The sequence below is a fragment of the Strix aluco genome, chromosome 6 (genome assembly GCF_031877795.1).
Source record: "Strix aluco isolate bStrAlu1 chromosome 6, bStrAlu1.hap1, whole genome shotgun sequence".
Taxonomy (NCBI): Eukaryota; Metazoa; Chordata; class Aves; order Strigiformes; family Strigidae; genus Strix; species Strix aluco.
This window is the reverse complement of record NC_133936.1, coordinates 28812655-28839800: the sequence shown is the minus strand read 5'-3', so window position 1 is coordinate 28839800 and position 27146 is coordinate 28812655. Positions and strand designations below refer to the sequence as shown.

Genomic DNA, 27146 nt, shown 5'->3' with positions numbered 1-27146 from the left:
AGAAGGCCTAACCGTGGTCAACTTAGCTGCCAGAAATGAAGGTGAATTGGAATATACACAGGTTCTACAATGACATAGATTCACAGCCAGCTGTCTCCAGAGGTAATGAGGTTGTTGATACAGGTCCAAAGCATCTTTTCACCCAGGAGGGATAAACTTAGAAAATAATTTACTTGAGCTGTTTTTAGATTGCTTAAGAAAATTTAGTTCTTGGTCCCAGTGTATAGGAATTGCCAAGGAAAAGAAAAAGAATAAACACATGATTCAGGGCATATCTGAGCTGCTATTTGCTGTGGTGAAAAAAAATTGCCCTGGATAATTATTCTTGCTTTGCCAGGGTAAATTTACTGGAAGACTTTACAGCTTGTGCAAGTGGATGTGTGGGTCAAATCTATTTTTACCAAACATGGAACACATTTCTCTGAGCAGGCTGCACTTGAATAGGCATAAAATCAGTCATTTTGCAGTGACATCAGAAGTGTGATCTTTGACCATTTTTTAGCCCCAAAATATCAGGTTAGTGGAAAATTAGGGGAAAAATCCCAGACTGGTGTCAGAATACTAAAACACTTTCAGAAAAAGGATATGTCATCAGATGCTACTTTTACTTAATGCACTACAATTATAGGTGAACACTGAGAGGATCATTAGCACCTGCAAACATTGGCAAATTGAGAATGTGAACATTTATTTGCAGCTGGAGGTGGTGCCAGAGGAAGGGGCAAGCGGGGAAAAGCGAGCCAAAAGAGCAATGAGATTTGGTGTTCTGGGAGTTGCTGACACTGCAGGAACATGGCATAGAGGGCTGTGGGGTTTGGATTCATGGCTGTGAAACAGACACATGCTGCCAAGTTTTCTGGGTTGCAAGGTGAAATTTTGGTAGGAGAGAGTCCAGATAACAGGTAGTACCCGAGAATGCTGAAAATGTTTTAAGCTCCAGCAGCTTTGTGTGTTGGTTAGTATTTAGTCAGTGAGAGTGTCAAAGGGGTGCAAAGAAAACAGGATTTGAAACTAGGACTAGCTTTTTGTATAAACATGTACAGGAGATGCTGTCAAAGTCGTTACAGCTACCTTCTTTGCTGGAAGTGAAAAGGTGATTGGCAGTGTCTCTGAACCACATCACAACAGCTCAAACTAGACAAATAGAAGACTTGACAGCTTTTAATGGTGGCCCTCTGAGGAGCAGAGCTGAGAAAGTAAGTGTTGGCATGAGCACACAGGCTCCCTCAGAAGGGCAAAACACAGGGTAGAAGGGGAAAGGTTCATCTTGTCATCGCTGCTTTCTAACATGTAGCCACTTCCTGTTTCTTCTGAGAATGGTGAATAAGAAATGAACTTGAATTTGGGCAAAGCTTCAAGGTTTTTATTGAATGGTACATAACTAATAAACAAGATTATACACTGTCGGTATTTTCATGGAAAATAGATTCAGTTAAACACAGCAACATACTTCTGCCTTTTGGATAGATGCTAATTTAGCATTTGTAAAATGCAAGGCCCCAGCAGAGCTGGAACTGTCCTCCCAGCAACAGCCTAAGAGGGTCCCTGCTGGGCAGCCTTTCTCTCCAGCTGAGCTGTCAGCACTGGCTCAGATATCATCAGTGTTAACTCCAGCATGGCACTGCTGGGACACAATGCCAGTGAAAGGAGCTGAGATCAGGCTTTTGGAGCAGCAGTGTCATCAGTGCCAGCTACAGTGATGCCTCTGTGGAAGTGCAAAGCACTAATGCCAGAAATGGGACCAATAAATAGCAATGCAGGGAAACAAGTCAACATTCCTTTGTACATTAGTGTGCTCTTCTGCCTCTGCTCCCAGACCTATAGGATTAGCCTTGCAATGACACACACGCTTCTGTCATAATAGTGTTTGGATTTCAGTTGATCAGTAGACATGGTGAAATTTGACAGTAAGATGCTCGGCTGCAACAGTAATAGCTCTTAATGCTATACATATATATATGTATATGTATATATATATAGACTACATATTGGTACAATACAACTCAAAGAATCAATGGCCTAATATAGCCATTTTTATGTGACAGGGTTAACCTTGAAATATTAATGCATAAACTATTTATTCTCCTCCAAACCACAGAATTTACAAAGAATGTTCTCTCTCCTTCCTGTACACCTTTGTAATAAGACAATTAAGTTTATTTCTTTAACTTATGTGAATTAGCAGACTCTCCATCCCAGCTAGGAAATGGTTTCTCTCTTTCCTTGTTTCAGTTAACAGTGATGTGGAATGGAATCACTTTTTTCTCTAGCTTTTCAGAAGGCATTTTCACATAGACCCCAGTAGTGAGACATCGTCTTCTCTTTATCTGTAAAATATGGGAAGACAGTAAAATAAACAAGTGGTCACAGCATAATCATTGAGCAACACATTTTAGAGAAAGCTGATGGATGTTCTGCCTTTACTGAGTCGAAGGTATTCTAGACACCTTTGCCTGTCACCCCTCTTTGTAGAAGATCCATTGAGACCATTTGGGGGAGAATCAGGAGTTACAGGGGCCATTTAGAAAAAAATGAGTCCTGCTATTTATTTAGCCCTTTGAAGGTGCTCCTGCTGCAGGGTTCAGTGTTAGTTCAAAACTAGGAGTGTTGACACCAGACAGTTTCATTTAGCTTCTAGGCACAAGGGCAGATTGAAAAATGTGGGACAGGATACTGTTTTGTTTTAGGCTTTAGCATCAGGTTTATTTCTAACAGACTGTGAGTACTCCCGATCCCATGGGAAGAGGCAACCGAGGCTTAACGTTTTGCATGCCTTTATCTTTCGTTGAAGTTAAAAATGGTGTTAAGTTACAATTCCCCCCCATCACAAAGGGAAACCTCTTTAAATTTGCTTTGCACAGAGGTGAATGGTGAGAAAAGGAACAATCAAATCCTGGGATTTGTATGAATCGGTTCTGAAATCAGAGTACACATGAAGACACTTGCCTTTGTTCCAGGCAGAATCTAGGACTCCAACCTGTTCTAAGCATCCAAGCCTAAGCCAAAGGTCAGTCCAGCTGATGTAAGCTGACTGCTTTCTGGTACGCTGGCAGCACAAATGAGCCATAAACAAATCTAAATGGCAGCTCCAGCAAGTTCTCTTATTTTGCATTATTGTAACAGCATTGCATCAGTAAAAATGAGCATCCCAGTGTGTTTGTTCACAGTGTTCTTCCCTGTTCTCATTTCTTTCTCCTTGTCCTCATCACATAAAGGGCTGTTATTAGCAGGACAGTGCTGAGTTGATGGGACTTACCGCTTTGCCCACGAGAATGGCTGAGGTGATGATGCTGTAAAGAAAAAATCCTGAGGCAGTAGCTCCTAATACCCAGAGATATATGGCAGTGTCTGGACAAGGTTCTGGATCTAAAACATATGATATCACACAAGTCATGTCACACATGAGTTATCCCAGGATACTACCAGGGTTGAGCTTTGAGTCTCTACCCACTCAACCTCTAATGAAATTAGGGCTTATCTGTAGAACATACATCTTACTTTCTGCTGTTTCTGCACTTAAATATCTAACTGCCTAGACATACATGTACACTATATAGTATTACATTCATTACACTACATAGTATATACATCCATACATTGCTAAATACATTGCATGGCTATGTCTATGCCTGCTTTAGGTGTGTGCAGGGAGACATGAAAGGAATAAAAGCTAATCACGATTCTCAGAGCTTGAATCAGTGTTCAGCCTCACTTCTTACAAACAGAACTTTGAAGACCTTTGAGACATAATAGCAACTCCCTTAGCCTGGGAATATCACAGTGCCATAAAGCTGCTTGGCTTACCGATGACATAGAGATGCGTCCCATTTCCCTTGTTCATAAAATAGGGTGGAGGGTACATCCGCTCCATCTTGCAGACGTAAAGACCAGTATCATTAGCTTGCAGGCCAGTGAGGGTGAGGGTCACATTGTTTCGGCTAGGGCTAACATGGCACTGAATGACCTCTTCCACACTGAACATTTTAAACTCCGTTGTGTAGGTTGAAGCACAAATTTCAGTGAACCGGTCTCCTGTCTGTTTAAGCAGAGTCACTCGAATTTCCTTTGCATTCCCAATGTGCTTGTATTTACACACCAAGCTGGCGACTCCTTGCCTGTTGGCCAGCACCATTGCTGGCTGAGTCACTTCCATTACTGTAAGGAAGTAAAGAGCATGATGGTAAGTGAACTGTCAAGAAATGATCTGCAGTCATTTACTTGAAACCTTCACAGTAGGAAGGGAGTCCTACCACCTCCTACTATCCATGGGTAATTCCTGGAAATGCTGCTAAATCCTTCCAAGAAAAGGACTTCAACACCACAATTCACATAGGCACTGCATTAATATACTTAATAAAGCTCAAGAAGTGCCTTGATTACTATAAATGATATTATAAATCTCAGCAATTACTTCTTGCTTAAACAATAGATAATTTGGCTTCCTTACTGGAGCAATGATCTGAATGCTTCAGTTTCCCTCAACACAAATTCTTAACATACATAAGAAAGCTGAAATTTGAAATTTAAAATTAGGCATTTAAACCACAATTTCTAACTGCTTGAAATAAGCATGTTCACATTTAGCAACAAACAGGTTGACATCCTCTATGGAACAGGGAACAGAACCATTAGGATAACAGTAAAACTGAATGGAAAACCTGTTTGCGTCTTTTTGTTTCTGATCTTTTTGCTCCTCAGTTTTAACCAGCTATTCCCAAGCCACAGTACAGCAACAGTATATACCCCAAGCCACAGTATAGCAACACACAGCAAAACCTGGTAAACATACTGCAAAAAATCATTACAAATCTTAAAGGGAAACTAGTGTACCATGTACATCCCCACTGGCTGCTTTTCACAACTTCTATACTCTATCCTGCTACACAATGGGAAGGCACTGACTTGCACTTAATAAGCTGTGAAGACTCAGTATTATTTGTTCAATATCACCTTATATCAGTCTATTTTGGGGCAGGGCTTATCTTCTTAAGTTCTGCAGTGCAAGAATTTGGGACAAAGAGGAGTAGAATTTCTCCACCCATTCAAACCTCTATATCCACATTATCAGCTGCCAACAACTTCACTTACAGAGCCTAGTTTGTCAAAATCTTCCTTCCTCTTGAGCTACTCTGAATTCTGCCCAGCCTCTCTACAGATGTTAGTTCTCTAAAGTCTGTGTCTGGTTTTCCAGATACCTTGTGGTGCCCAAGACCTTGTTCCCAGACTGTCCTACGGAGGGGTCCCATGTCATCTCCCTCTCCCAGTTATACCCAGTCCATCTCCTGCAAATGTGTGTAACTGAGAAGAGGTAGACACCCCCGGCTACCTTGCCTCCTTCATCTACCAACCTTCAGCAATGGCAGTGGCTGTGCAGAGAAAGCCCACGGTGACCAATATTGAGATCATTCCTGCGCTGGGACAGATGCTGAAGGGGCTGAAGGTGGATGATGCCTTCAGACTTGAAGACAAACTGGAACTCTCAGGACTGGAAAAAAGGCAACACCTTTCAGGATACTGAATCTTCGAAATGTTTGAACCCACACAGAGTCAGTGTGTATATATATAGCTTTGATCTCAGATGCTGTACCTGAAAGTAATATGAAGCTTTGTTTTGGTTTTACGAGAAAGGAAGTAGTGGGTTTGATTAGTACGTGCACAGTTAACCTCAAACAGCATGAACAAAAACAACTGTTCAGCAGATGGAAAATATATATTCAATCTGAAACTGCCATCCATTCTGCTTTAAGAATTGGGGGAGGAAAGGTAATCATCCAATAGTCAGGCCCTTTGGTGCTGCCAGCTTGCACAATCATAGCACTTAATATTTTAGCAATCATTAGGTATTTTCTACTAGGGCAAGACACAGAGAACTATACTTCTGCCTAATGTGGCACAGTGAATCAGTGCAGGGTAGCTCTTTTATGAAGGACTTCCCTCCGCCCCCAATTTCTTTGCTTGCTTTAATGTTAGAGCTTTTGATGTTTAAAAATTGCTGCCCCCTTCAAAATACTGATTACATTTGCAATGACTTGATATTTTCATATCAGCAATGTGACTGGAATCATAACCCAGGTTCTTTAGGCTTTCCTGTTTCCAAGAAAAAATTATCTAGGTTTATAGCTAATGACTTCCACAGCTATACACAACTTTCCCTACCTATGGACTTTACTGTCTAAGTACTTTGACATCAACAGATGAAAAACACTGCAGGAGCTTTGATTATTGCAATCTCTGCTTAGTGCACCTGTGTCATTTCAAATCTCAGTAAAACAGTTTTCACCTTCTGGCCTTTTAAAAGTCATGTAAGGTCTAAAAATCATTTTGCTTTTTTATGTGATAGACTGTCATATCCACAAATCATTACCTAAAGAATTTAATAAAAATGAAGTTACACTTCAGTTATACTGAAGGTCATCATTCTTTTTTTTCCCAACACTTTGAGAAGTTCTTTCAGAAGGTGCTTCATCATTTATGTATGTAGATCTAGTAGATTGCAAAGACCTACTTTTGGACTGTGGCCTAGAAAAACTAACATCATTAGTTCTTGAATATTAGCCTGCCCAATCCAAAGATACAGGATAAAAATTTGATCTTGAAATCACATAAATACCTAATGATATAAACCAATTTACTGCTTCTATACTTAGGTGGTGCAACAATTGTTTGTAGTGACAGATTCATAGTCAGTTTGATCTTAACCAGCATTCAAAGCAGAACCGATGATAAATAGAAATATAGCTATGAGAAAATGAAAAACTACACCCTAATAATGAGTCAGGCCCATACTGTATTACTGGTTAGGCAAGCTTAAATAAATTTTAATATTAAATTTAATATTAAATAAATGTTATTGCAACATTGTGTACCAGAATATCAGTGAGATTTATGGCATGAAATTACCAAGTTATGCCTGACATTTTCATATCCAGAGTAGTAACCAAATTACCTGTCCCATGTATCTTTTGGGCTTGGATTTTGTATGCAGTTAAACAAATGATGCATTTGAGCCTCATCAGCCATCATGTCATCTCCTGATGATTGATTGAGACCGTAAATTGATGGTGCAGTTAACCACTAAACACTTGCAAAAGATTGCCATGTAAAACTCAGTGCTCACTGCCCCACATATCCACAGTATCTTATACAGCTAGAGTGAGAGGTAGCACTCTGGCACTCCTCGCTCTGGCAATTGAGACTGCTCTGGCAAACTTAGTGTTTCCAGTGGTACTCATCTTGTTTCCTGGCTGTTTTGTTCTCAGGATGCCTTTTCAGAATGACCACTTCTTACTTTTTATCATTGTTCCTCCTTAAAAGTCGCATGTTATGATGACTGGTCTTCTAGGTAAGACACAATATGTCTCCCTGTGGAGTCTCTTGAAGTCGTCTCTGTCTTTACAGCCAGGGCAGCCTGAGGTGAGCTCAGAGTATCCCCCTTCCAATGGATAGTTATACCATTCACCTTGCTATAGTGCCCTCTATCCTTGCTGATCAGACATCGGATCTTGAGTTAACATATGCAGATAGCAGATGGATATATGATCAGTAAAATAGAGATATTGTTCCAGATAAGATCTCTCCTTCATTGCTCCCATCCTTCCCCACTCAGTTATGGCATGGAACAAAGTATTGCTAACTGAATGAGTTCCCATCTAAAATAAGATCCACAAGAATCACTGAGGAGGCCTTTTCTCTCTGCTGTGCCTGTCTTTCAACTATTTTTCAGCTGATGAAGAGTCTCTGGACTTCTGCTTGGTCCACCTGCCCTGTATATCACAGCCATGCTTTGTGGGCTACAGCCATAGGACCTATCTTACCTAGTTACTGCGCCTTCTTGTCTGTGTAGTCAGGTATCTTCCTGTGCTGACTTCCTCATCTTGAGAACTTTTTTCTTCCACCTTTTCCCCATAACTGAAACTTGACATATGGCCTAGGGCCAGGGCAAGGGAATGAGTGAAAGAAGAGCCCTCCCTTTGACTCTGAGATTCAGAAGGTCTTTCAGGAAGGATATTCCTCAGGCTGTCTCCAACAGCCTGTGCTTTGCACTTGCTGTGTCCAAAAGCTCAAAGTAAGATAAATCTTTCCTTTAATGCATGTATTTATATTGTATTGCTCTTTGTTCTTAGGGGTGATGTTAATCCCCAGGTCACAGGAAACCTTTATACTCTACATATGTTACCATAGCAAAGTGTCAGAGCAAGGGAGGGGACTGAGGGCCTTGCAGAGCTAAGCTGCAGAGCTTTAAACTGAGGAATCAGCTTAGGAGTGGTTCAGGTCTCACGGCCTCTTTGAACTTAGCTCAGAGAGGGACACACAATTTACACTGAACGTTAGTCAGATTGCTAGTAAGTTAAATAACCAGGTTTCTCATGTAAGTTTCTTTCTCATTTTGGGTTAGTCGCTCATGTTTTAGTGATTTGAATTGCTTTTCTTCAAGGGCAAACCTTCCTTCTGACACCCTGTCAGAATTCCCATTGCAAAATGTTATTATTCACAAAATTATTTTCACACTTTAAAGCCTGTGTCATGCTGCCCATGTTTTTTTCTTCTGTGACAGGAACTTGCTTAGTGAATTGCTTGACATGTAATGGGGAGAAGAGAAGCTTATCATTTGCATAAGTATCTGGTTTCAGGATATTTTGTTAAACTCGGAATGTGAGATCATGTCTTAATATGTTAAACAGTTCACGATCTTACCATGTTAGTTTGCCACAAACCTATTGGGGTTTTGAAATGCACTGTCATTTGAAAAAAAAATCCAGACCTCTAAGTGGTATGGCTGAAGAAAAAATCTTTTCTACAAAACAATAGGTAAAGAGAAAAGGAAATAACACAGTGACTGGAAAAATATTGTTTCATTACCATTAAAGGACTAAAACCTGATTAGTCTAAGTAAAGGCTAGATATGACCAAGTTTGGTGGATCAGTCTTGGTTCCTGAAGGAACCACAATTCACATCACAAAACCACTGATTTTTAAGTCTCTCAGAAATGTGGCCTTTGTGTCAGCTTCTAACCTCGATTTGCAGATGCTGCTTTCTAGTCCTAAACCTGTGCCCTCAGTCCAGCCTCAGCAGAGGCGAGGACCACACTAGCTGAGGAATTCTCCTTCCATTACTTCTCAGGGCACACAGGGTTGGTCTTCTTGTGTACTTCTGCTGACCAGCAGATTGTCCAGAAGGATTTGAGGTGTGGGTGAATGTGTGAGCATCCTTTTTCTTTGTGCTTCAATTGTTGGTATTTCTTTTTTAGAGTCTAGGCTTTGTTTCCCTTACCGTAAAGTTAACAGGCTTTCCTGAAATTCACGGCATCTGTAGTTATCTAACACAGAGGGAAAATTGCCTCCCAACTTTTCATGCTAACAGTTCTCAGGTAGCCTTGAAGGTCTGCACTGTACCCCTTACCTGGCTGGGTTTGCTACATGTCATTTGTAGTAGTCCATACATACCCCAGTAGGGACCAGGACCCCTGCCTGTGTGAATGTATTGCCCCCTGGCCATGTCCAATGCAGCTTACAGTCAAAATGTAAGATCTGAGAATGTATGGAAAGAGATACAGACAGAAGTAAGAGGAAATAGACATGACTGAGAAGCAACACAGACAAAAGGTCTTTACATGCCAGCTTCCTTACTCTTCTCCAGTTTCCTGTAAGGGGTTGTGGCAAGGGAGAGATTTTAAAAGTAATTTGAACACAGACCCTGAAGTATCTTGGCAGATGTTTAAGGACTTACCTTTAAGGAAGGAGCTTTCCAAAGCAGAGAACCACAGATCTCTTGTTAATAGGCCAACCACTTGGGAGTGAACACAGAATAAAGCAGACACCTTCATTCCAGAGTGAACACTGAAAGCTAGTCTGTTTTCATGAATAAGCAAAAGAGAACTAAAGAAACCCCCCAAGTCTAAAAAAACCAGTTAAGTATTTCCTGTGACGAGCTGCAGCTGTGGAGACATGGCAAAGTACTGGAGAAAGGTTTTACTTCTGCTTCTCTTTATTTCTTAAAGCATTGCAAAAAGGAAAAACATTAAAAGGTAGCCATATTTCTGATAGCCTCTGGCTCTGACAAGTACAGTAGTTTGCATTTAATGAGGAACACAAGAATGAATCACTATAAAGCTTTGCTGAAGGCCTGGGGAGTGCTGTTCTCAAAAATGAGATGTGTAAGAAATATTTTTAAAGGCTACAGATGAGGAGCATAACTTGTGTGGTATATAGCTTAAGAGCCTACTTCCAGTATTCACAGGACAATTAAGTCCCCGATTATTTTTTTTTAAATGTTATGGCATTTCATAGAATCATAATCATAGAATGATTTGGATTGGAAGGGACCTTAAAGATCATCTAGTTCCAATCCCCCTGCCATGGGCAGGGACACCTTCCACTAGCCCAGGTTGCTCAAAGCCCCGTCCAACCTGGCCTTGAACACTGCCAGGGAGGGGGCAGCCACAGCTTCTCTGGGCAACCTGTGCCAGTGTCTCACCACCTTCACATGAAGAATTTCTTCCTTACATCTAATCTACATCTACACTCTTTCAGTTTAAAACTGTCACCCCTCATCCTATCCCTACACTCCCTGATGCAGAGTCCCTCCCCAGCTTTCCTGTAGCCCCCTTTAAGTACTGGAAGGCCTCTATAGGGTCTCCCTGGAGCCTTCTCTTCTCTGGACTGAACAACCCCAACTCTCTCAGCCTGTCCTCACAGGGGAGGTGCTCCAGCCCCTGATCATCTTCGTGGCCTTCTCTGGACCCGCTCGAGAAGGTCCATGCCCTTCTGTTGGGGGCCTGGACACAGCACTGCAGGTGGGGTCTTACAAGAGCAGAGGGGGAGAATCCCCTCTCTTGACCTGCTGGCCACACTTCTCTTGATGCATTCCAGGATATGGTTGGTTTTCTGGGCTGCGAGCGCACATTGCTGGCTCAGTTTTCCATCCTCTACTACTCCCAAGTCCTTCTCCTCAGGGCTGCTCTCAATCTACTCATCGCCCAGCCTGTGTTTGTGCTTGGGATTGCCCTGACCCATGTGCAGGACCTTACCCTTGGCCTTGTTGAACTTCATGAGGTTTGCATGGGCCCACCTCTCCAGCCTGTCAAGGTTACTCTGAATTTCAAGCTACAAGATCAAAGCAGGACTCCTGGGAAACCTAGAATTAAACCTTTATATTTAACGTTTATAGAAGCAAAGGACTCAAAGAAGTTTACATAAAGGAAATATTGCTCAGTGGACATACAGAGTCCAAATATTGGAAAGACAGGAGACCTGACAAGGAAAGGCATTTTCCTAAGCTCACAGTGGGAAGTTCATCCAAGGGATGGCATGGAGCACATTCTAAAGCACCTCTTTGAATTGATGACAAGTGGGTAATGAAGATCAGTTTTATTCACCAGTCAAAGTCTGGAGGCCATTTCTGAAGAATGAAAGAGATCTGATAATTAGAATGGGGTGGGCTGGAAAACGAAATGAAATAAAATGAACTTAAATTAAATTAAATTAAATTAAATTAAATTAAATTAAATTAAGGAAGGAAACTTAGTAATATAGCAGAAGGGGGAAGTCAGCAGACAAGCACAAAGAGGTGTTCAAATTGACAGATTCACAGTAACATTTTGAATACCTAGCAGTGAGCCGAAGTTTGTCAAGACCAGAGAAAAGAATGTTTCAGCAGTTGAGGTGAATAGTGACCATGGGCTAAGGCTTCTAAAAGTATTTTGTCACATTCAACCACATCCACACTCAGTCTGATTTGCCTGTGCAGCGACTGGATCTCAGAACTACAGCCCAGGTATGCATCTCTTCCCAGGGGCAAACCAAGTTTGGGAGCAGAAGCCACAAGCCTTGGACATCTTAGGGAAACAGCTTCTGTGTGTAAATCTCAGAAGACTCATGATGAGACAGAGATAGGGAAATGAGAATACCAAGAGGGGAAAGGATGTTTTGGGCAGAAATATGAGTGCCTGGATCAGTGAAGGGTATATATAGATTTTCAGCTTTCAGATGTCACTGCCAGGCTGTAAATCAAGCATATTCCCAGACAAAACCTGCCCAGAAGACAAACGAAAACACATTTTAGTAAAGACCAGATAGTGCACCACCTGCATCCCTGTCAATAATGCTCTAAAATTTGCATGATAGAGCAAGGTGGTATGGAAACACAGCACTGAGGGATGGGGACTTCTGAATCCCTCCTTGCTATAACCTCACCTAGCTTTTCTGCTTCCCACACCTTCTCCTTGCATATCTCCTTGCAGTTTTATCTACAAAAACCATAGAATTACTAGTTGCTTTATTATAGATTGTTATTTAGAGCTTGTCAGAGAATCTATTCCTGGGAATTATGTCTAAAACCCATAGGGTTGATGCACTGATGTATGGAAGTGATATACTCGATCTGTTTGCCTTCAGTCCATGGGCCACCACACGTAAATGAAAGTTTACAGTGATGTGTACAAGGATTGTGAGTTTGCATTAGACTGCAAGTTAAATCATAGGCTGGAGGCTCTGGAAACCAAAGATAAGGAATTTCTGGCAGAGGATTGTAGAATAAATCCCAGACTTTGCAAGAATCTTCTTGCTTTTGAAGTATAGCAGTTGCAAAAAAAAATTGTCACCCCATAACCCAGACCTCTCTGCAAATGGGATGCTGTAGCCAAGGACTGGGTTTGTGACTGGCATCATGCAAGTCCGCAAACTAAAAGAAGGTCCTATACCTTCCAAAAATGTACCAGCTGCAGGATTTATTGTTCAACCCACTCTTCACCGCAGAATCTGATCTCATGTACAAAGCCTTACCCTTGCATTAGTGATAACTCAAACTCCCTTTGTCTTCCCCAGTTTATAAAGTACTTGAAACCACATTTCCCCTTTCCTGAAGACCCTGCCAGGGCTAAGTATAAAAATAAAACCCTGAAATATCAGAGAGGCCAGATGTCCAAGGGAAGCCAAATCTTTCATTAGTCAAACAGATAGTTTGAAAAAGCTGACAAGCCTCTACCCTTCTGTTCAGAAGGTCCTACTATCCTACTATACCAGTTTACTGACAGATATTACCACTCCCTACAAGCTTTATCTTTCTCAGATTCTTAGACAATCACATCTACAGCAGATCTAAGAATATTAACTTGAATGTGTCAGGGTGGCCAGCTTGCTCTCCTGGTTATTTGAGTTGAGCACTGATTAATGCTTGCTATAAAGCCTCTGATTGCAGTGAGCATGCAACTAAAGTGCTTCTTTGCAGCTCCTGCTGCGTCCTCCCACTATCATCACCTGAAAACCCAGCTAGGAAATCCTACATTTTGAAATTCAGATCCATCATCCAAAAGAATTCTTAATGTTTTGGCCGCAGGGATAACGGATACCAGAACGTATGATAGTGGGCAGTTTGGTTGGCCTGTGTGCTAGGGATGAAGGGGAGAGTCAAGGAGGTTTGTAAAAGTGTTTCTAGGGGGGAAAGAGACTATGAAACAGGGCTGCAAAATCAATAAGAGAGGATAAAAAGGAGGATGGGCTTGTGGGTAACACACCACTTGGGGAATTTTTCTTTTAGATAGCAGTAAGATTGTATCTGGTACATACAAAGAAAACAAACATGTTGGATGGGGTCCAATTAAAACCAAGCCCTATGCAAAATGGGAGGAAATGTTTTGAATTTTATAATTTTGATGAAATGTTGAAGGAAAGGGGGAAATTTTTCAGAAAATGCATGTACATCTTTTCCTAAAGCTTTTTTTTTCCAAGCCCCCACAAAAACATTTCTCATTTTTAAATCATCAGCTCTTCTGCAAAGAAATCAACAGTGTCTTACACCCTGGCAAAATGTAATTTTGTATTTTTTCTGCCTAGAACCAGTACTGGGTGAAATGAGAAAAATGTGAAGGGAGCCCTTCGCAGCAAGAGCAACTGCAGTTAAGCAGAGCTTTCTTGAGAAAGTTTCACTTCCTAAGGTTTTTTGCTATGTTTGCTCATTTAAATGGCCATTGTATTAACCCACTTTTTATGATTTTCAAACGTCAGCAACCAACTTACGTCTTGTAAAAGAAAAAGTGTAAAGCAGAAGGCCTGGTTCTCATTACTCTAAGGACCAAACTGCATCAACAAATTTTGCTGCCACAGCATTGTAAGTGGCATTGCTGTAATATTACCTGCCTGATACATCTGCCTGTGTTGGGTTATTGCCAGAGGTCAAGATTAAATGAAAATACATGGCATCTCTGTCTTTGGACTAGAGAGGTTAGGCAAGACTAGGTCTCCCTTCATTCCCAGTCATCCATTCCTTCAATAGCTACGAAACTACAGCACTGCCCATTCCTGACTTGAAGGGATTTAACTACGAATGCTCTACAAGTGCTTTTGTTGTTGCTTTTTTAATACTGCATCCTCAAACAGGAATTTAATTTGCAAGCTATTTAATAGTAGCTGGCGAATGCAGGCTCTGGAGAGAGTGCAGCTATAATTTCTGTCTATGACTTCACAGTGACTGATTAATGCTTTGTTGAGTTCCTGGGCCACTGAGGAGTTGGAGACACGTGGACCTGCAAGCTCTGGAGTCTTGAGATGTTTGGATTTGCATGATAAACTGTCAAGCCTGGGAATGGGGCTTTTGTTTTTGAAACAAACTTCTGCAGCCAAAGGTTCAGGATAGGATATAGGATATTTCAGGAGCTCAGCCAGTACAATCATATTCTTTAATATCAAGAAAAAAACCCCTCAGAATTTTCACTGAAGTAGTACTTAATGTTTTTCAAGTTAAATTATTTGATTTTTCTTGTTCAAAGCAATATTTTCTTTCAAAAATCCCTGTTATTTTTAAATATTCAAACCATATTTAAATAGCCTCCATCAAAATGAAGCATTAAATTTTTTTAGGAACAAATGTCTCATTTGAAGCCTCCCAATTATTATTTGTTTTACTTTTCAATTCACAAAAAAATCAATTTTTTTTCCTTTCGGTCTGACTGAAATGAGTCCTCTTGACTTTCCAAATTTGCCAACGAAACAAAAAAAATTAATTATTCATTGAGTTCCGATGAACATCCTTCATAAAACTTCTGAATTATGCAAACTAATCACCTTCTGGGAAATATGTATAGATCATTTTATGGTACAAGCTTGCAATGTGACTCAATGCCTCTTCACTTGTACACTATAACCCTCCTCAGTCATCTGATTATTCAGACTTTTGCCTTGTCTATGGTTTTCAGCTCATTTCCCCCCCACTGCCACCATCGATCTTCTCTAGTTTTCCTTTGCTTACAACAAAACATTCTTTATCTTTCAAGATATCAAATACTGCCATCCTGTGAGGCAAATGCAGCTGGGAGGAGGACAGAAATAGTTAAATGACTTGGCTCATGAAGTTACTCCTAAAACTTGTTGCTGTGTCTGCAGAAAGGGTAAGGAGCGGCCACCTGCCCCAGTCACACCCATGGCACCCCCAGATAGCACGAGTAGAGGGATGGTGGGGGTGGCAGGGATGGCGGGCCTGGCCTGACGGCCGCTGGTGCTCAGGATCTCTAGCCAAGCAGGTGGTGTTGTTCGGCACAGGGAGGAAGGGATTCTCCTCACAGAGATGTGGCCTTGCATGTGGACCCCTAGGGAAAACAAACACTGAGAAACACAACAGAAATAAGAAACAGAAGCTCAGACTGAGGGGCCAGAAGCAGAGGGGGGGAAAGGAAGAAGCTTTGATCTCCCCCTCCTCTTGCAGCCGTGCCGTTCTCATTTCCCCCCTCTCTGCGCCCCGTGACTGCAGACGCTGCACAAGTGAGCGTGGTGGGAAGCAAGGGCTGCCAGCCTCCTCCTCACAGACAACCAACGCTCTCCTGAAGTGAATCACAGTCTCTCCCTCCCCGGCAGCCTCTCTGAAGCAGGACCCTGGCCTCATTCACCCACATACTACCAGGCCCTTCAGCTGACCTTAAAGACAAACACACCTGCCTCTTGCTTTCAGTACTGCTGCTTGCAATTTGCACAAGAAGTGTTGTATTCTCTTTTCTGCACTTCTCACTCATGTAGAGGCCCAGCCCCAGAGTGGTGTCCTGGGTGCCCCAGCTGAGCACCCGTCCTCTTTGCACTAAAATGGACAGCAGCCACATGCACACGGTGTGCATGGTAATCCATTTGCTCTGCACTTTCAGGGATTAACTACGTATTTAGCTAACCTGCATGTGCTATTCTTGGGATCCACTTTGTTATCTTGATTAAGTGCCTACAGTTTCTTCAAGGCTTTTGCCCAGTAACCTGGTTTAATAGCAAATGTCATAAAGGCCACAGCTAGAGTTTGTACACTCCAAACTGTGTAAATGCCTACCATAGTTGTTTGCATAATTGTTGGACATTTTTCGCCCTTGATAGCTGGAAGTTTTCTACAAGAGTAGCTTCCTACAGTGACCATCATTCATTTAGCAGGAAAGGGAGAGCAGATACCAAGGTATTTTTTTATCAGTGACAGATCAGCTCTTTAATCCCAATGCCACCTAGAGCTCCAGTCCTTGCAGAGCAGGCAAGAGAAGGGCTTAGCTGATGGCACCTTATCTTCTGAGCTGTTTGGGCTCATTTCAGGAACATTGTGAAGCCCAGACAATCCACATGTCTTCATGGGAAATCACTTTTCATGTGGCTTGACTTCTGGTGAAAACATGGCAAAAAGTTTGTCCTTGTTTTCCTTAGCTGCAGGCTGCAGGCATTGTCAATCGGCCTCCCAGAGGAAATTCTCTTCAGGGAGCAGCACTGTTTACCAACAACAGGGCCACCTCTGCTGTTACACTATGGGCACACGTTCAGTGTAGGTACTGCTGTGCTGCTTTTGAGCTGCTAAACTATTCCTGTTGTGACATCAACCTCACACAAGGCAGTACTAAGCCTTACCCACCAAGTTAGGTGTGTGCCACTGCCAGGGCTCAGCTCTTATCTCTTAAGCTAAAGTGGCTGTCACCCTCCCACCTCAGCATTTCCCTCAGGCAGGCCAAAACTGCCATCTTTTAAATATTAAACTTTTGGGGTTTTACTGTATTTATTACTGTGATCCAAGTGAGAACACTGCACAATGTCTGAATTATCTCATCACACAGAGAAGAAGGAAGGGTCCTGTCCTGTGAGTGTTATTTCACTGACAGCCTGAGCCCACTGAAGAGCAACTGTTACCAAAATGGGCAGGATCATTCCGTGCCCCCCCAAATCCTTAGCCCCATGGCTCCCCATCCCTTGTAGCAGCACTAGCTCTTGTGCAGCTGTGCAAGCTAAATCCCTTCTCTCCTCCAGTTCATCCCACAGCCAAATTAATCCGAGTGCCAGCACAAGGGGGTGGGGTGGTGCAGCTGGAGGCCAGAGGGGCAGTCTGGATGGCGCTGCCTTTTCTTGATGGTGCTGACTGAGATGAGGTAACACGGATCATGAAAACGTCCTAAAATACTACCTGGCACAAAACTCTCCTGACAATCAAGACAGGGCTGGAGAATTCCTCAAGGCTTTCTCTTCAACCACATACATTTTGTTTGTGTTTAAATCTGTCTGAGTCTTGACTCTCCAGGACACCATATACAGTATATTTAATGTATAGTGAAGATAATTAAATCCTAAACATGTGATCTGTGATACAGCTGAGCTTGTGAGCAGTGACAGCTTATGGAATAAATCAATGGAATGAATCTTTGAAATTGAAATTAATTTCTGCACAGTTGCCTGGTGAAGCACTTGAGGTTTACTCAGCTTTAACCTCAAAGGCCCCAAGCAATGACTGCAGTCATAAAGTCTATGAAAATGCCACATTTGCTCTGATAGAAAAGGCTGAAGGAGGGGCTGATTGAACGATTGCTGTGAGAAATATCAGCAATATTGAATTTGGGCAGGGGAGTGTCTTCCAGAGTCAGATACACATAGTTCACACCAGAGACAGACAGGCACAGCAAGTGGATGTGATGGGGTTAAAGCAGGGCTGAGCTCTGCAAAGCATAAGGCAGATCTAGGTATGTCGGGGACCTCAAGAGGGAGCTCAGGAAAAAGGAGTGCTGGGTACCCAGAATTTCACTGCAGCTCTCTGTGTTTATAAGGTAAATCCTGGTGGATCAGTCACAGCCACAGGAATGAGGGAGACATGAGGAACCCTGCTACGTGCCTGTGTGAGCAGCAGACACTGCTTTGGGCGTTTGCAATAAGGTACTTGCTTCTGGAATGAATGGCTCTGGGTTTCAGGAATACCCTGGCTGCACCCACACGCCTTCTCCAGCAGCTGTGCCTGGGTGTTGTAAGGTATTTAAATTCAAAGATGAAGTGCTGGCTACCAGCAGGAGGTGCTGGCAGCAGGGGAGCCAGCCATTACCCTGGAGCAGGGGTGAGCTGGCAGGTGCCCTCACCTGAGGGCCCCACACATGCAGAGCAAGGATGTTCCAGTACCACCTCCAGTTAAGCAGTTTGGGTGTCGCCACCCGTCTTTGGAGGCTGAGAAGTTTTCCCAGGAGTGTTCCTGGACCCATCTGATTTACTAACAGGCGCAAGCCATACAGTCCAAAGCAAGATTTAGCCCTAGGAAAATGGTGTAAAGGGAACTTTTTTACAAGCTTTCTGAGCAGACATTCCTGTAACTCTGGGGTTTAGCACCCTGAGGCTTTATAAGTAACTCACGAGGTTCCCCCCTTCTAGGAAGAACACTCCTTTTACATTAAAGAGTGGGCCTCAAATATTAGAAGTGTTGTTAGCTTTTCCTCTCCCCTCCCCTTAAATACACCCACAAATACAAGTTTCATATTTATGGTGTGGTCATTCTCACTGTTGCCTTAGGGCCAGGTTTTGTAATCTTCTATCCTTGTAAATGGAAGGGTGATTGCCACTGTAACAAAAAACACAGTCCCTGACTGCTCTAACTTGCAAGCCCAAAAGTAGAGGGAAAATAAAAGGGGGGTGTGTGTGAATCTCAGTTTAATTTCCCTAAATTCAGCTTCTCCCAAAATATTTAAGTATAGCCAATTAGGTAAAGACTCTGCTATAAATGGGTGATGAAAAATTAACTTAAAAACAAGTACAAAATGAGCTGAGTACACAATGACATTCTCATCAGTCCTCTTCGATAGATGGGCAGGGCAATATATATCCTTTCGCCTTTTGCCTTTGGCAAGAGTGTTATGTGTTATCGTGCAGTGTATTCTTAGAAAAGCATCTGCCATACCTTCCTGAAGAATTCATTTCTCACAAGACCTCCCCCTTTTCAGTTTGAGATCTGTGGGTTTGTATGAAGCGTCATTGTAAAACAGGTCTGCCACAGCCAAATGTCATTTGCCATACTATATTCTCAGAACCAGCGATACCGCGCCCTAGGCAGGAATGATGAAATATCGAGGGTAACTATGAAACACGCGTGAGCCAAGTCTTTCCTTTCGTACCCTCCTCAGCACTGCTGGCCTCTGCTTTAATGCTGAATGGGGGCCTAGCACAGCTGGGTCCCCCTATCAGATGTCCTCATGAAGGGAACATGCTCCCTGCTTTTTCTACTCTGTATTGCTCGCAGTCGTGCTGGGCAGAGCACAGTGGACAGCTCGGTGCCCCTTCTGCAGGTGACAGACCCATTTGTACTGAGGTCTGGTTGCAGAGATTCGCATGGCCCCAGACAAGGCACACAAGGCACATTATGTCAGGTGGTGCATGAGATAAGGAAGAGGCGCTATCAGTATCACAGGGTTCCAGCCCAGAGCTTGATCAAATCCAGTCCTTCAAGTCTGTTCCTCACTGCGCAGTCACTACGTGAGCACCATTCCCCTGTCAGCAGGTGAGGTGTTGCAGGTGTAGCATCCTGGCAGCTATGCTGGTGGGAGCACCACACAGGAAAAACCAGTGGAGGTCCTTTGGACATGTTTGTGCAGAGCCTAATTCTCCTGCCAAGGAACATTTCATCATCACCATGCATTGCTCAATGCTGCTATCGTCATAACTCTTATGGGGCTGGAGGAATATCACTGCTTGCTGATGTGAGGGGGGAAGTCCAAAGTTTATCAGTAGTTTGGGAGCTTATGGGGAATGTTTCCTGCTGTCCTGGGATGGAGTCATACTTTGTCTTGCACAGGTTTAAACTGGGAAGCACAAGTTTAAACCAGGAATAGTTGACTAGATTAAGCAAAGCTTGTTCCTGGGTTTTGTACCATCGGGCTTTTTTTACCAACTGAGACAAGTGAGCACTATGGAGTGATCGGTTGCGAGAGCTCTGGTGAACCCCCTGGAGCCTCCAGTTTCCTCATTTTGTGTTCATACAGAGAAAGTATCAGCAAACAGGCCCCCAACCTTTTTCTCCCTCCCCCCATCCTCTCACATGGGAACTGTCCAAGCCAGGCCTGAGAGACCTCTGGAACTCAGCACTGAAAGCCACTGCTTGCAAGAACATTTGTTACTTTCGGAAATGCATCAAATTCCTCAGGACCCTGGGGAGAGGTTGAATGGGATCTCAGCAGAAGAGGCACCTCCAAACTCTGTTTCCCACGTGCAGTTTTCCTAAGCTCAGCTCACAAACTGCCAGTGCTGAAGAGAGGCCTGCAGCCCACTGTGCGCAGCAGCACACCGGGTAGGCGGGTGGCCAGCAGGGCCGCACAGCCTTCCCTCCAGCTGCCTAACCCGAGCCTCTTCTTGCAGCAGTGCAGTTAGATGTATGGCCCAAAACTGAGGCAAAGCACGTCCCAAAATCTGTGGGGCGCTGCTAGTTACCTCCCTGCCGGTCTTCAGTGGCAGGAGGAGAATTTTGATCCGGATGGGTCTGCAGGTGGAGAAACACTGCTCCTTGAGGTACCAGGAGCTGCCACCTTTCCTAGCCGCGTCCGCCAGCTGCTTGGGGCAGAAGGGCTGTGGACCAGCCCGAGCGTGAGGAGGGTCGGGATGTGGCCCTCGGCTAGGCATGGCCCTTCGGGCGGGTGTGCGGGGGGAAGGCGCGTGCTGGGGCTCTGCAAAGCCACTCGCTGCGAAGGAGCAGGTCGCGGCCTGCCCCGGTCGGCCGGGCAGGGGCAGGGGCAGGGGCAGGGGCAGGGGCAGGGGGGGACCCGGGGGGACCCGGCCGCAGCTGCACAGCCCCGCCGGCGGGGCAACGCCGGGCCGGGCCGCGTGGGAGCACCGGCCCGCGCCGGGGCCGCTCTCCCGGCTCGGGGCCGCCGCGGCGGACGGGGCCGCGGGGGGGCGCGCGGGGGGCCGGGCCAGGCCGGGCCGGAGCCGCCCCGCGGGGAGAGGCAGCGGGACCCGCCGCGGAACCCCGCCCCCCCTGACCTGTCACCCCTCACCCCTCCCTACCTCCCGGCTTTCCTCCTCTTGCGCTGGGTGCTTCCCTTCCCTTTAGCCCCAAAACGCATCACAGCAAGAGCTCTGGTGCCCGCGCAGAGACCGGGAGGGAATGGCCGGCGGGGCGGGGAGCGGGCCTGTGCGCTGGGGGAGCGGGAGTGCGCGGGCCTTGCGCGGGCCGGCTGGGGCAGGGCGTGCTGCAGCCCGGCCGCGCTGGCCCTCAGGCTGCGCTTTGCTTACCGGGACATGACAGTGCAAACGCAGCTTTCCGCACATTTTGGCTGCTGCTGAAACCTGGTGCCTTTCCATCAGCGCACCCACAAGTGGCCTGGCAGCAGACGGAAGCATACTGAATCCACTCGCTGGAGAGCTTGGAGAAAAAAGACGTGATCTCTTCAACCACAAATGAGCCTTTCTTGTTTAATATCCATGCCTCAAGCTCCCGTGCAAGAATGAACCCTTTTTTTTTTTTTTTTTTTTTTCAGTCCAGGGACAGCACTGAAGTGCTGTACAAACTCCACAAGTTTAAAGGCAGGGAAATGGTCTGCAGAATTTTTTGACATTTCAGTCATTTAAAATCACTTGCCTTGCACGCTTGTGTCGCAGCTAGGAAAGCAATTGAATTTTTAAGTGTTTGAGCACACAGTGATCTATTTAAAATGGTGATGGTTGCCATTTTATTCTGAAAGCAAGAAAGGCATAGGTGAGCATTAATTTTCAGGATCATATTCTGTATTTCCTCATTTCTTCTTTTATTATTAGATGATCCTTTTAATTCTTTATTAATTTCTTTCCTTCTGTTTTATTTATCTCCTTCTAGCTCAAAGGCTGCCCATGTACAGAAGCTTAGTTTGTTTTATTACTGTGAGGGCTTGGGTTGAGGTTATATGTTTATACATTTTTAACCAAAAATATACCAAACCTGTATCAGTTTCTGGCTTTCTGTTGTTTAGCAAGTTGCTCATCCTTTAACATGCAAAAGCTCATTGGTGTACTGCAAAAACCCACTGTGTCTGAATTTTTAGCCCACATCCTGTCCACCGTAATTAGCAACCCTCACTCTCCACACTGTTGAGTCATCATCCAAATATTCCAGTTTTCATCTATTTTTTCATCATGGTCAAGTCAGACCGTGAATCCAAATGACCCCTGAATACTACTGTGTGGATAACATTTTTACCCAGGATGATTAAAACTTTGAGGATTAGAATCCCCCTGTGTTCAAGGAGAAAAGCTGAATTTCTGGGCAACCAAGTAAAAATTGAAAGAGTAAATAGAGCTATTGCTTGTGCCTTTCCTACTGTGAGACATGATTACTTCAGGCAACACCTCAGTCTCATTTGAGTGTTGTAGCTCTTAGAGGACGGCTGGGCTTAGATGAGTAGCGTACTCCCATCCCCCAAATTACCACATAGGAGTTATTGTACCACGGACATGGCTAGCTGAGCAGTCATGGTACGGAGACAGGGAGTTATGTGAGGCCATTTGAGCTAAGTAGCTCTTTGGCAGTTGTCTGCTTCTGTGAGGCTCTGGCCACTATAAAGCCTTTTAATTCTTTTTCTCTTAGCAAGCACTCAAGCCCACAGAGTTTTTCTTCTCTGAGGGCTTGCATGTAGCCTGTGTCGCTTAAGTCCATCTGTGAAGTCTTTGAAAGTCCAACCACATTAGCCTGTGTGAAGAGCTGGGTCAGGATTTTTTTGCTGTGGGTCTGTGGTGTAGCTTTGCTCAAGCCGATGACCTTCAAGAAGCCAAAGTAACCTGTTTTCCCAGACTTGCCTTCTAACTGCTCAGAGGAAACACTTGGACTTAGCTAGGCAGAAGTTAAGAGCATTGGGTGAGGTCGGGCCATTATTAATCGGCACCTTTCAGTGGGTCAGAGCCAGAGAGCAACGCACCATTGGTGGCAGTGGTGTGAATCAGGATACAGTACCTGATGTTAGTTGAATCTGTCAGAATATCATTGACAGCACAGCAAGCTCTGGCTGCAGCTCTTGTTTGTTTAGATGGCAATGAACGATTAGGGCAGAATCAGCCCCTCTAGAAAGATCATTTCAGAGTCTCAAAATTTTAAAATAAATGCCTGTTTTATGTTATGTAAATGCTCCCAGAACTGGCTGTTGGGTCTAGCAAGGAGTTGTGTTAAACAAATACACACCCATTGTAACAGAGGGGATGCGTTGCTGTGGTTACAAGATGGAATATCCAGTAGGAAATCTTAGTTGAGCACATTTGTACATTTAAAGTACATTCAGGTTCATGCCTTCTTTCAGTACTATAGTGATGTGTTTATTCTTTTTGTCTCTTGTTAGTCTGGCACATAGACAAACCAGTGTCAGAATAATTTTAAAATCAAGTTGTAAAAGGGAGTGAGACATTTCTGTTCTTAGAAAAGCAGTTTCTTTTGAAGCTGTTGAATGAGATGAATTTATCTGGAGAGGGGATGTGTATGTGCAGAGGGACACTGCCTGCTTTGAAGATAGCTCCTGCGACAAAGAATAAAGAAGTCTGCACCAGAAGGATTTCTCCTCTAATCTGAATTTTCTGCACCGTCTTGACCAGTCTTTCTTAGGCAAAAGTCACTCCAGACTTGAGGCAGACGAGTCTTCCTTTTGCAAGCACTTGGTTAATACCCAGCTCTGGGTGACAGCAGACAGGAATGGTCCCTTAGAGCCTCTCTGGTAATAAAGGAAAGGTCCCACTACTCTCATCAGTGGGGCTGAAGGTCACAACAGCACTTGGAGGAGCAGCAAGCAGTTTTCTACCCACCCATGAGGAAATACCTGCTCTTCTACAGATAGATGCTAGCAGTGGTATCTTGCTGCTCCCTGCCCAGATCACTCTTCCTTTCCAGCTGATGATGTGGACTAAGCCAAAGATATTATTCTCCTAGGATTTCTGGCAGAGTAGTCAGCTCAAACAGAAGATGAACCAAACAGAAGGCAGAGTGGAGTGCAAGAGATGGAGAGGTTTTTCTCTGGGAACTGCCTAAGGCAGGCTGCTAGCCAATGCAGGTCTCTGCATCTAAGGTTCTCCAGAGCCCCCTTCAAATCAGCAGAGAGAAATCAACAGTTTACTGGAGATGTCAAAAATTAGATGAGATGAACCCCACTTCTTTAGGCTCTCTGTCATTGGCCATGAGTGTCAACCGATTGTAGTAAATGTCAAGTATAGATCTTCATAAAATGACTGAAATACACATCATTTTAACCATGTGGACTGGAAACTTACTTACATTCATGGCATTTTTGTGAATAAACAAAGCGACTAGGAAAATGGGGAAATGGGTCTCTACATAGTCCTGATAAGAAACAAGATCAATCTGATAGTAATGAAAGAACAGAGTTCAGAGAAGATCATGGACATTTGACATCAAATCAGGGGCTGAACTATTTCTAGGGCAAAATATTCATGAATGCAAGGTGCCTGGGTGTAGAAGACAGCAATTATGTTTATATTATATGATGATAGTATAATGTAATAGAGAAGCAAAGGAAATGCATTATGTCCCATGAGATTTACTAAGTATTTGTACTTCTTCACTGAGGACTCTTTCTCAGTTTTCATTTTTTTGCCTCAACAAATCTCTATCTTCCACCAGGGTGTTACTTTATTGTGCACCAGAGGAGGGAGATACATACCCACAAACCTTCTGAGAAACACATTTACAGGAGATAAAGAACACAGAAGCAAGTCTTTCTGCCCCACTCTCTGTGCGGAGAGTAAGCCCTTACTCTTTCACACATGTTAAATAGCTTAGCTAGGGATTCAACTAGTGCTAACTGTTGAAAAGGTAGTGGGCTGCATAGCGATCATCACATGGTCTTCACTAGGTGCTGCAATGCATGAGTGTTATCTGAGGAAATAATAGCTCACTGAGTGCCATACACAAATGACAATCACTGCTGTTCTAAGTTATCCATCTTTTTAATTGCTTCTCTGGCAGATAGATTCTGCATGGGGTCTCATTTTCTCACTGCAGGCTGCCTTTGTTTTTTCACACTTTCTAATCAGATAATTCAGTATGGTTTTGTATTGGGTTTGCATGGCAAGGTTTTGGGGGTGCAGGGGTACTACAGGGGTGGCTTCCATGAGAAGCTGCCAGAAGCTTCCCCTATGTCCAATGGAGCCAAGGCCAGCCGGCTCCAAGATGGACCCGCCAACTGGCCAAAGCTGAGCCTGTCAGCGACGGTGGTAGCGCCTCTGGGATAATGTATTTAAGAAGGCGGAAAAAAAAAAAAAGTCAGCTAAAGAGAGGCATGAGAATATGAGAGAAACAACTCTGCAGACACCAAGGTCAGTGAAGAAGGAGGTGGAGGAGGTGCTCCAGGCCCTGGAGCAGAGATTCCCCTGCAGCCCGTGGTGCAGCCCATGGTGAGGCAGGCTGTTCCTCTGCAGCCCATGGTGCAGCAGATACCCACCTGCGGCCCATGGAGGACCCCACACTGAAGCAGGTGGGTGCCTGAAGGAGGCTGTCACCCTGTGGGAAGCCCGCGCTGGAGCAGGCTCCTGGCAGGACCTGTGGACCAGTGGAGAAAGGAGCCCACACTGGAGCAGGCTTGGTGGCAGGACTTGTGACCCCGTGGGGGACCCACCCTGGAGCAGTCTGTTCCTGAAGGACTGCACCCCGTGGGAGGGACCCATGCTGGAGCAGTTTGTGAAGAACTAGAGCCCATGGGAAGGACTCACGTTGGAGAAGTTCATGGAGGACTGTCTCCCATGGGAGACACCCCACACTGGAGCAGGGGAAGGGTGTGAGGAGTCCTCCCATGGAGGAGGAAGGAGCAGCAGAAAAAACGTGTGATGAACTGACCACAACCACCATTCCTCATCCCCCCTGTGCCACTGTGATGTTGGGAGTAAAGTTAAACCTGGGATTAAGAGAGGGGTGAGGGAAGGTGTTTTCAAGATTTGGTTTTATTTCTCATTATTCTACTCTGATTTGACAGGTAATAAATTAAATTATTTTTTTTCCCTGAGGCTGTTTTGCCCATGACAGTAATTGCTGAGTGATCTCCCTGCTCTTATCTCGACCCATGAATATTTTGTTATATTTTCTCTCCCCTGTTCAGAGGAGGAGAGTGATAAAGTGGCTTTGGTGGACACCTGGCATCCAGCCAGGGTCAACCCACTACGGGTTTGCAGATACATCACACCTCATAACCATATACACCACTAAAAAGATCTCACAGGGTTTTTTTCTAGAGCACTGGTGTTGCTCCATACTTGTGACTTAACCCTTCATAACCTAAACCAACTCAATAGAGAAGGAGAAACAGATTTTATCTACTCAGGCATGGGGTCCTACACAGTTGCCATTTTAGCTTTGAGATAATGGAGAAACTTCCACTTGCTCTCCATCCTTCTTGCCCTGTGAAAGAAGTAAAAGGTTGACAGTCAGACTTTCCATTTAGATGAAAGCTTCAAGCTTTAAGCCATCTCCTGAAATACTTCTTAAGTAAGGGCATCTGCAAACTTTTTGAAAAATTATTTCCTTTATTTGGCAGTGAAAAGATAAGATGATCTGACATTTTGGCCTCATATGTGGCTCTTTCAAAGTGTATGGAGAACTAAAAGGCTTTTGAAAGAATCCATGTCCTAAAAATTTAATATTTAGGTGACATTCATAGTTCAGTCTTGTAGTACCTGTACCTCTGTACATCTGGTAGCTCAGGAGTTCCTGACTTAGTTAAATCACTTTCAGGTACTTGACCCTGGGGAATAGGGATCCCATACTGATTTGTGGTTTTGTTTCTTTGGAGTATCTGATTCCCTGAAGAGCTTCTGTTTGTCCTTCTTTTGCTTGTTTGTAACAGAAGTTTTTTTGAATGTGCGGCTGTTCTTTTTGTGTCTCACTCTTCACAGTGAGACTTTTCACCTTCTCAGGACTCAGGCAGTTGTCAAGTAGATGGCTAAAT

At 44.1% G+C, this 27146-nt stretch overlaps 1 protein-coding gene across 2 annotated transcripts; it reads right to left on the bottom strand.

Annotated features, from left to right (window-relative positions):
• Positions 1-1341: 1341 nt before the first annotated feature.
• On the bottom strand, positions 1342-21322 carry CTLA4 (cytotoxic T-lymphocyte associated protein 4). Of its 2 annotated transcripts, none has more exons than XM_074828305.1 (5): positions 21244-21322; positions 5349-5485; positions 3805-4155; positions 3257-3366; positions 1342-2327 (listed from the first exon to the last, which is right to left on the bottom strand). In XM_074828305.1, the coding sequence occupies exons 1-5, from the start codon at positions 21300-21302 to the stop codon at positions 2229-2231; spliced, it is 756 nt and encodes a 251-aa protein (XP_074684406.1). In that variant the 5' UTR covers positions 21303-21322; the 3' UTR covers positions 1342-2228. The 2 variants fall into 2 exon arrangements, with proteins under 2 accessions (XP_074684406.1, XP_074684407.1); XM_074828306.1 differs by lacking the exon at positions 21244-21322 and adding an exon at positions 9728-9771.
• Positions 21323-27146: the final 5824 nt, after the last annotated feature.

Excerpts from the sequence above, each read along its gene's own strand:
- CTLA4 (XM_074828305.1), bottom strand. The coding sequence starts at position 21,302 with ATGCGTTTTGGGGCTAAAGGGAAGGGAAGCACCCAGCGCAAGAGGAGG. Across the intron at positions 5,486-21,243 it reads AAGAGGAGGAAAGCCGGGAG|TCCTGAGAGTTCCAGTTTGT; the intron begins GTAGGGAGGGGT and ends CCTTTTTTCCAG. Across the intron at positions 4,156-5,348 it reads AGCCACTGCCATTGCTGAAG|TAATGGAAGTGACTCAGCCA; the intron begins GTTGGTAGATGA and ends ACTTCCTTACAG.